Genomic DNA, 10963 nt, shown 5'->3' on the forward strand with positions numbered 1-10963 from the left:
CCAACACACTACCGCCACCTCGCGGCAAAGCATTTGTAGCTTTCTGAAAAGACTCAACTGAGCATGACTCAGACAACGTGTTTTTGCGACGGTCATGCGTAAACACCATGGTTCTAAGCGTGATAGGGTCAACGAATTAGACTCTATGGGCTATATAAGGACCATCTCGGTACACTTCACAGGAAAATGATCAAGAACTCTTGAGCACAACCATGTTTCTGCATTCGAGATGTGGTCAAGTAAAAGAAAAGAATTAAAGAGCATGACTGTAATGTTACTGTAATATTTGTGAAATAAAATAGAAAAGTGTACCAAAATGTATATGAGCATGAAATTGTATGAAATAAACCAGCTTAACGGTTGATGCGTGAATATCATATGCTAAAATGCAGTGAGAACTTTGAATTAAATCTAATTCGTAAACAGGATTACAAAAAAAACTTTGAAATGCAGCAAAATATTTCGTGAAGCATTGCATATTAGAACAATACACAAGTTTGTTTTGATTAACTCTTTAAAATATTTCGAGGAAGCGCGGGAAGTCTGCACGACAGAAACAATATAGCCAAGTATTAGTTGAAACATGTATTAGGTTTCTTTATATTAGGCTACATCGACTTATACTTGGCTGCAGTGTATATACGTGATTCGTTCGCCAAGTTAATTATTAAATCTTGTTTAGCTTGGTATATATATCTAATCTATCCAGATTGTAATATTTGTATGTCAATATTTTCGCAATGGTACCAAAAGGTCGAATCTGATTAGTGAAAAACACTTCAATTAGGCTGCATCTGATTGGGCTTGAGGGGGTAGACAGCAAACAAATTAGCGTGAGGTCGCCGGGTCATTGTGGGTTAAATGAACAAACTTTAACAAGGCCAAATATCTTATAGCTTATACCGGCGAATGAAATATAATTTTTTACATTATATTTGAGATGTATACGGACCCCAATGTGTATTGACAGGGGTGAGATTTCTTGGAGATGACCTGACCTGATTGCATTGCAAGCTCTGACTTTGCAGATTTCAAAATATCGGCTGCAAATAAGTGGCACTGCTTTTTATTTGCCCGAGATCTTTTTTTCTATTTCTCGAAACTGTTTGGAAGGACTTTGAACAGTCATGACGCACGAAGTGAAGAATGCGAATCAACATCGAAACATTGAATCACAATAGAAATCATTAACTTTACACACAACGGGGGTATAAAACAATAAGAAACAACCCTAGAAATTATACATGCCCCAAGGCGTGATCGGTTAAACCTATCAACGATATTTAAACTATAGCCTGTCTTAAAATGACCAAAAGATTGCAGCAATAACATACGTGACAAATGATGATGGGTAGCCTTATGTGCGGTCTTTAGCTCAGAGATATACGCAACAATTAATGGCTACTTTTATTCTAGCAATAGATATAAAGCTATAACACAAAATAGAGTTTATAGGTTATATAATGACTGGAAAAAAACGCCAAGAGGCGATCAATTGCAGGGTGGTGATAAACAGACCGATTTACACCGACAAAAATTTCCAAGAGAACTTTCTTTTGGAACCGGTGATTCCAAAAGAGCTGACTTTTGAAAGAATCAAAAGGAAATCGAGTGAATATTATCATAAGAAAGCTGAACGACCACTTTACTCTGCGAGAAAATTTGTGACAGATTTGCTTCCTATTTTTACCTGGCTTTCTCATTATAAACCAAGAAGATACTTGGTCACTGATATTATTGCAGGAGTTACTGTTGGGTTTATGCAGATACCTCAAGGTGAGAAAAAAATTATGAATAAGTTTGCTAACTATATACACGTGCACGTAATAGCGGATATTAACATTTCATGGGTTACTGTCATAGAAGTACGTAAAATAGGCATAAAATATATGTTAGATCGTTTTTGAATTGAAATTGTTAGTTTACAACTATAATTAAATGCAGGTATGTCGTACGCGTTGTTAGCCGGACAGCATCCAATATATGGGATGTATACTTCATTCTTTCCTGGGATCCTTTACACAATATTTGGGACATCAAGACATCTATCGATAGGTAAGGATTTGTTGGTAACCTAATGTATGAGTAGATGAAACAGAACGCCTGTGTTTTAACGACTGTCATTGCCCCAGCGCACGAGGGTAAATAAGTTACATTCATGGTTTTAATTTGTTATTTTAGTTAGTAGGCAATAGTTTTGTCCGGCGCCGTGGTTAAATGGTCGGGTTTAAGGCTTGTCGCTCCTACCGCTGTGGGCGTATGTGTATTCGGACAGGACACTTGCACGCCAACTGCTCCAACCCAGTGGTCACTATTGAGCTGCTGTCCAAATGATCAGACACAAGAAAATAGTAATCACCCACGAAGTTAAATACATGGTAATTCGTTAGACTGCACGAGCTGTATGATACCCTGTGTTATAACTGTCGTTGTCCGGCCCCGCGAGAATAAAGTAGATTTTATTCATTCATAGTAAGTTTACAGTATACTGTTGTATTTCAGGTTGTTTTACGATTACAAGTCTAATGGTCGGTAATGCTGTATCGACTGCTGTTCCTGATCCGCTAGTTGCCGCTAACAGCACCCAGGAGGAACAAGACATATTATGGAATGTGGTTTACGATGAACGAATACTGCTCGGTACAGCTACAGGAATGATAGCTGGTATATTCTTGGTGGGTTGCACGTAAAGTAGTATTTATTATTTTTTTTTAATTTATGGCTAAAAATTTGGTCAACCCATAAGGAACCACTGGGTTGGAGCAATTGTCGTTTAAGTGTCTTGCCCAATGACATAGACGCACTTTAACCGCTGTACCACGACGCTGGACAAAACTTTTACCCAACTAACGTCTTTCACTACATTTCTCCATAGGCGTGCATGAGCATAGTAAAGTTTGGTTTCATCGTCACTTACTTTTCTGAGCCGATGACCAGTGGTTTTATATTCGGTAACGCTGTGCAAGCGTTCACGTCACAACTTAAAGGGTTGTTTGGCGTTTCTGCTGGAAGTTATTCTGGTGCATTGAACATAGTATGGGTAGGAACACCAATGCATTTTGGCTTTTTAAACCGTTTTCACGAATAACGAAATAACTTTCCGAAATGGCAAAAATTGTTAGGGATAACGAAGTTTTGTTTGGAAAGTTTTGTTCTCGCGTAACGATTGGGGTAAAAGTTTGTCACTTTTCAAAGTATCTTTTCAATTTCTCGTCTCTCAAAATTACTAACTTTAACGTGCGAAGGATGGAAATCTGGTGGTTGTAGTATATAATATACACAAGTCGAAAATTTGATATTTGATAATTTAATGATAAAGTTATGTGCCAATACCTAAAAAGCCAATATTTTCTGATACCAAACATCCTAATTTTTTCCATTTATTATAAAGGTAATAAGAGATGTAATTGTGAACCTGACGACGCTTGACGATGACGGCAGAACACAAGTTGCAGCCACCGTCGTTATATCTGCTATTTGCATTACGTTTCTTCTTGTTGTAAAAGAAATAAACGCAAGATATAAAAAGAAATTGCCGTTTGGGATTCCCATACCCGGTGAAGTCATAGTGGTAAATTATAGTTTTGTTATCAAGGATTGAAAAGTACAGTGATTATAGCCTAACGCTAGTGCGCCGCTAAGATTTTCCTCTAATCGCTTGAAGATACGGTTTTAACTCTGTCAATATTCTTGCTTTACTACCAAATAGAATGTTGAAGAGATTCAAAATCCGGACCATGTTTTTTGTATCTATATTATATATTCTCTATTCTATATACGGTTTATGCTAACTGTGGTCGGTCAATCATGAAGCTGAAAGCTGCACCAATGTTGTATACGTGAATAAATGCAGAAAAATATAAAGCATATTCCTTCCTTATAGGTTATTGTTGGTACTGGAGTATCTTATGCCGCAAATTTATATGAAAATTTCAACGTGCAAATTATCGGAAATATTCCTAGCGGGTAAGCTGATTTTGTATCTCAAATCCTTTAGCTTTGTGAAGAATGATCCCACGACTATAGTATAGGCTATAAGCTGGGGCCAATTTAGGCTACGTCTTTTCAAAACTCACAAGCATATATATGTATAGTAGGGTGGGGGAAGATGAGACACCTTTAGCACATAATATCAAAATATCCTGATCGTGTTTTAAACAATTAATAACGGTCTATCGGGGGTAAGAAGCGGTTTCTCTTTTACTGTATATAGTTCATTTTAAAGCTAGGTATTATTAAACTAACACCATGCATCCAAATTAGGGTCACGCTTTTTATTCAAAACGTTATTTATTTATTTTTTATTACTAATCTTTTGTAAACTCTTCCGTTTTTCGTTATCGTGACCGGAGAAAAGAAATAAATATTGTGTAGTGTAAAATAAAGAATTACCGTGCTGAGATAATGCTAATGCAAGTTTAATAAAGTAAGGTAAAACCAGTCTATATCTTGTATATAAAAAATTATGAATATTTTCTGAGAATTCCCATCCCAAGACCCCCAGAAGCAGATAAACTATCCCAGATGGCTGGAACCGCAATTCCGCTTGCGATAGTCGGCTATACAGTAGCTATGACAATCGGCAACATATTTGGAGAAGCATTTGGATATAGAGTCAGGCCAAATCAGGTGACCTAACATAACTAACCACTATGTCTATTATAAACCTAATGTTATATGGAACAAATTTTTCAGCAGTAAATAATGGTATAGTAAAGGTAATCAAAGTAATGACATTTGGTAAAAACGTATTCGGTTTTAGATCTGAGCGTTTTATATAAGCCACATATACGAATAGATAAATGAATAAATGTAACTCGTTTACTTTCGCGTGGCGCAGCAACGACTGGTTTTGTATTTATAAAACGGGCGTTTTGTTTAATACACAACTTGGCCGCGTACAGGTTACCACATGTGTAACTTTGTTGACAATTTTTCTGTTTGAATTAGGTAGTGTTTTTGTAATGTATTAATGGTGGTTTAGATAACCATCATGACCAATGGGTTGAGGCATCTGTCGTTATGTGACTTGCCCCAAAACAATATCAAGTCTCGAACCCGTTACCTCTGGTCTCTGGAGGCAGCAATAGGCGCGCAAACAAGTGTTCTACAGCGCCGAGCAAACACTATTGTTGAAACTTACAAATAAAAAGTCAAATCAAATGCTTACCACTTATATATAGGAACTATTCGCATTGGGAGCTACAAATATCATCGCTTCTTTTTTCTCCTGTTTTCCCGCTTTCCCATCAATGTCAAGAAGTTGCGTGCAGGTTGGATAAACATTATCAGATAGGCATATATATGAAAACAAATGTATTTAACTCTGTGGACTGTAATAGGGTATTGTTGTAATAATGGGAGTAGAATGAACACATATATTGAATTTTAGCAAAGTATTTTTATAGTATACTGTATAGTAAAATGGATACCCCTAAATACTATTTCCTAATTGTGCTTTTAACAATTGACAACGCTCTTTTAGGTTCGTTAGAATACGGTTAGACAATTATGTGAACATTCTCCGTCTATTACTAAATCTAATCTTTGTTTACTACCAAAAACGATAAAAGACTAAGAAGACATGAACCGTCTTACCCCAACTACTATAATGCAATTACTCTAAATATATACTATAGGACGGGGGGAGATGAAACACTATTTCATTATTTTTTCTCGACCCAGTTGATAGTAAATAAAAAAAACATTTGAAGAATTACAAAAATGTATCCTCACGACTCATATAGACCGTTAATTGTTTAAAACACGATCATGATATTTGGATATGAAATGCTAATGCTGGTGGCCAGTCTTCCCCCACCCTACTATAATATAAACTACCGTGTCGCAATAAGTTTAAACAACTGTACATAAATATTTACAGGCGGAAAGCGGAGGTAAAACGCAGATTGTTAGTTTGGTATCAGGATTTATAATGATGCTCGTTCTTTTATGGATTGGACCAATATTTCGGACAATACCAAAGGTACGTAAGGTTTATGATATATATTCCTACTTAACCTCTTGCACCAAACGCATTGATTTTGGTCTTAAACGTTGCCTTAACGACCAATACAACAGTTTGTCTGCCGCAGTCCCATTAAAAGGCATGGACAAAATTAAACTTTAGTTTCTATTCTATTCTATTCTGTATGGGTGAGGTCTGTGAGGACCTGGGATTTAGGCCAGACTTGGCCCATTACCCCAACACCCTTGTACGTCCGGAAGTGACGTGCTCGCGGTAGTGAAGTTCTTGTTTTCATGTTCCGACTCCAGTGTTCCGATCAAGTCCCGTTTTTTGTCCCGATTCTTGACCCGTATATATAGGACTCCATCTGCAGACTATTTCTGCGAACTCGTTCTCCGTTCCGACCAAGTCCCGTTTTTTGTCCCGATTCTTGACCCGTAGGACTCCATCTGCGGACTATTTCTGCGAACTCGTTCTCCGGTCCGACCAAGTTCCGTTTTTTGTCCCGATTCTTGACCCGTATATATAGGACTCCATCTGCGGACTATTTCTGCGAACTCGTTCTCACACGATTCGCGAACATCATTCGAGAACTACACTCGTACTCACAACGTCACAACCGGACGCACTTCCACAGAAGGTTTATCCTCGTCTGGGCAGCGAGTCACCACATATATGCAACTTTGTGGGTAATTGTTTGTTTTTTCCTGTGTATGACTGTAATTTGGACAACCCATAAGTGACCGCTGGGTTGGAGCAATGTCCGTTAAGTGTCTTGCCCAAGGACACATACGCCGATCAGTATTAGTACCGCCGTCGAGCATCGAACCGGGGCCCTTCGGTTCTCGATGCAGACGCCTACACCACTGAGCCACGACGCCGGACCAAAACTTTAGTTTAATAACAAATGCACATACAGATAGTATCAACTAGGTTGGCGACAATAGAATATAAATATATATTATAATAAACGAAGCTAAACACTTACGCATTAACTTGACGACTTTCATTCACATAAGAGCGGTCTCTAATACAACCATACCGAGAAACAGTCCAACGAGAACTATAGCTGTATCCATAGGGCTCAAACATGTAAGCAAGAAACAGAAAGCGCCCGCCACGCAGCAATCAGTCCAGAAGCATAAAAGACGGGAAACCTTGATAGTACGCCTAATCCTAGTAAATTAAGCCAGTGCCGAAAACACATCTTACTAACGGTCTTACTAACGTTGGGCAAAACATATATGATACGCGAATTGACTTGGAAAACGCCCTAAACACCTAATCGGGAACTGAAGTCAAATTTTATTATTGGTGTGCAGGTATAAGCCTTACTGATCTAAATCTACAACCTAAATTTTCTTTTTAAATAAATATGGTATCCTTTTCGAGTCCTCACTTATATTTGCACTAATGACGCCACGGCTGGTGTGACGTCACATAGAACAGACATTATAAACTTTGACTTTAGTTCCCATTAATTCCAAGTCGTTCCATTCCTGTCTGCTGAAAATCTAACAGTAGCAAGGGATAATATGGTGTTATTTTACACAGGCTTGTCTAGCATCTATCGTGGTCGTAGCAATCAAAGGAATGCTTAAGCAAGCTTTGGATTTACCGCCGATGTGGAGAATCAGTAAACTTGATGCATTGGTTTGGATAGTTACAATGTTGGCGACCGTATTTTTGGATGTGGTAAGCATTAAGTTAATATAGAAGATAGAACGTATATTTTACCAAGAGATTGTAGCCTTTAAAGTACACAGACAAATCTTGACATTACATGGTATAGAATAATGTAGTGTGTTTCTGCCAAGATAAAAACTGTTGTAGTTATAGGTATTGGTTGTGCAGTAGAGTGCAAAAATACATGACACCTTTAGCACATATTATCCAAATATCTTGGCCGTGTTTTAAACAATTAACAACGGTGAATGGGAGTCCCATATATATTTCTTAAATGTTCTTTGTTTTCTCCAAATAAGACGAGAAAATAGAATGAAAAGGTGTCCCATCTTCCCCCACCCTAATATATATAGTAGAATAATACTGTGTTTCGGCCAAGAGTCAGAGGTATTGGTTTGATAATAAGATCATTTTATCTTGTTACAGACAGCAGGTTTGGTAGTTGGGATATTGATGTCTCTTTTTGCGGTTGTCATTAGAACACAAATTGTAGCAGCGGAAAAAATAACTCAAGTTAAAGATACGGAAGTGTACAGAAAAGCTGGATCGTTTCCAAACTCGGTAACTCTATTTGAATGAATGTAACTTGTTTATCCTCGCGCAGCAGGGCAATGACAGTCGTCAAAACACGGGTGTTCTGTTTCATATACACCTCTTGGGGAATATATGAGTTACCACTTATGTAAGACGTAAGGGTATTCATTTTTTCATTTTTTTGTAATATGTGACTGAAAAATCAGACAACTTATAAGGGACTACTGAGTTGGAGAGTTTACCGGCAAGCCTGTTGATTTACACAATCAAAATAATTTGTATTTAAAACATGGCAACATATATTGTAGGAGAACGAGAACAAGGAAGTTGTTGTTCTTGCATTCAGAGGAGCTTTACATTACGCTAACAAGCAATTTTTCGCACGAGCCCTTACAAGATGTAGCGGAGTCGACCTTGCCAAGGATTTAACAAGGAAAAAGAAGCTTGATATGATTAGGAAGAAAGCAATATTAGAAATGCAAAAGGAGGTATGTTTGTAGACTTAGCTCATACTAAACTTTTCAAGTTGTTTGTATATGGGTGGGGAAAGATGGGGCCCATATATAGCAACTAGTATCCAGATACTCTGAACCTACAGCTATAAAGACCAGGTTTTATGTAGGCTTTCTTAATTAGTAATGTAATAACGTATACATAAAAGTAGATGCCATAAAAAGGCATGTCAACATTTAACACGAAGTTCTAACAAAGTTTTACCGCAATACCACTATGTTAGCTGCACAACGAGAGCTGTCGGTTTTGTTCAATACCGGTTCGGTCGAAAACGTTACACGCGCGACGAAGACCAATTATCGGTAAAGGTAAAATACGGCAAGAAGGGTCCTCTCGTGAATTCACAGCAAACTACATGAAAGCAAATGTTAAATAATAAAAAGATTATTAATGGCACTCATTCCTATCTAATACAAATAACCCAAAACTTTAGGGCAACTCAGACTTATACTGTGCCACTTCATACAAAAACCTTACGCTACCACATTAAACTGAAGTAAAATATCCCATGCAGATTATGGAAAACATCAGCGTGATCGAAATCAGTGAAAACAATTCAACTAGTGAGATGGACATAGAAATGGGCAGTCAAGATCTCAGTAGAAGTAATTGGATTATATAAAAACAATCTGAAAAATGTTCCAAAACAGTAATCTTATAGATTGTCTAAATTGTCAGCTAACATTATATAAAAAAGAACCCCCACCACACACACAAAAAAAATTTACAAAGTTACATATATGGTAACTCGTAAGCTAAGATTGGGTGTATGAATTATTTTCCCGCCATGCAAGTCTAAATAAGTTACATTCATTTAATACCAAACTTTGTTTGAAATTTGTAACACATAAACGATATTACGAAATCGTGTATAAAGTCTCATCCTTATTTTCACACAGATGGATTAGGTGCCGCTGTTGCGGAGGCAGAAAGAACGAAATCAGTACGAGTGAAATGTATTGTGATTGACTGTGGCCAAATAAACTTTATGGACGGCCCGGGTGTAAAATTTTTAATAAAGGTAAGACGAAGAATATGAACAACAGCATCATATGTATAGATAAATAATAACAACTTATACCACGTTAATTGATTCGCGCAAACACGTAGCATTTCTTACATATTCCGTGGGACAAGAATGTCACTTTTAGCACATAATGTCCAAATATCCTCATCGTGTTTTAAACAATTAACAACGTTTCATGAGAGTCGTGAAGATACGTTTTTTTAATTCTTTAATAGTTTATGTTTACTACCTGATGGGAAGACAAAATAGAATGAAAATGTGTCCTATTTTCCCAATCCTATTATTTATACACAAACCTGTTAACCCACCTCATTGCAATTTTTTGCGTCCTGGCGAAAATGTTTTTATAAGCTTTGATGATGTGTTATGCCGTTTTTAGATGTTTGAAGATTACGAGACATTGGAGATAAAAATGCTTCTTGCTAACGTCTGCAGTAAGTTGCCTATTCTTTTTTTTTAAGTAAAATACTTTTGAATGAATGAATGTAACTTATTTACCTTCGCGTCGCTGGGCAGTCGTTATACCACGGTTGTACCATTAAACACCTCGTGCTGGATTACGAGTTACCACGTATGTAAATTTTGTGGGCAATATTGCTCTGGCAAGATTTTTTTGTTTTTATGTATTATCGATGTAACATCTTGTAAACACATTGAACTGGCCGAATTACTAAGCTAAAGCAACTAAATCCGTAATCTATTCCAGGCGAAGTCTTCCACATTCTTACAGTCGGCGGATTTTTGTCAAAATTTGGTGATGACGTCATTTTTGTATCAGTGCATGACGCAGTCACGTGGTGGCACTCAAGAGCGTCATTAAAAACTAATCACGACTCAAATAATAAAACAACTAGACTCTAGATTCCATTTAGCTATCAATGCTTTGAATGCCTTTGGAATTTTGTTCTGTTGTTGAGTTTGCGAAAGTTTATATCTTGTGTTGCGAGAAACGGAAGTGATACACTTTACTGAACTGTGCCATTTAATAATTTCATATAGACGTTGTCTTACCTAACTATATGTGTCAAGTTATATTTAACGCTATCCTACAAGATGATAAACTGTTGTTACGAATGATTACGTTTTCTAAATCATAACAATGTAAAACGACAACTCGGACAATAATACATTAACCTCCATCAAACCAAAATAAACGACAGGTAAAACTTATTTGTGGTAGAGTGCTTTTTTATACGCAGTCTGGTACCCCATCAGTCATCCTCTTTCTTTGACCA

At 37.1% G+C, this 10963-nt stretch overlaps 1 protein-coding gene across 1 annotated transcript; it reads left to right on the forward strand.

The window, feature by feature from the left end:
• Nucleotides 1–1359: 1359 nt before the first annotated feature.
• Nucleotides 1360–10878, forward strand: LOC149737642 (prestin-like). Its single transcript, XM_089873587.1, has 16 exons — nucleotides 1360–1776; nucleotides 1945–2055; nucleotides 2503–2675; nucleotides 2876–3040; nucleotides 3392–3571; nucleotides 3884–3966; nucleotides 4482–4629; nucleotides 5184–5273; nucleotides 5885–5986; nucleotides 7523–7663; nucleotides 8081–8215; nucleotides 8497–8676; nucleotides 9216–9306; nucleotides 9601–9722; nucleotides 10108–10162; nucleotides 10435–10878. Exons 1-16 carry the CDS (start codon nucleotides 1464–1466, stop codon nucleotides 10587–10589), a joined length of 2244 nt encoding a protein of 747 aa, XP_089729713.1. The 5' UTR covers nucleotides 1360–1463; the 3' UTR covers nucleotides 10590–10878.
• Nucleotides 10879–10963: the final 85 nt, after the last annotated feature.

This window comes from Ciona robusta, chromosome 3 (genome assembly GCF_009617815.1).
Source record: "Ciona robusta chromosome 3, ASM961781v2".
Taxonomy (NCBI): domain Eukaryota; kingdom Metazoa; phylum Chordata; class Ascidiacea; order Phlebobranchia; family Cionidae; genus Ciona; species Ciona robusta.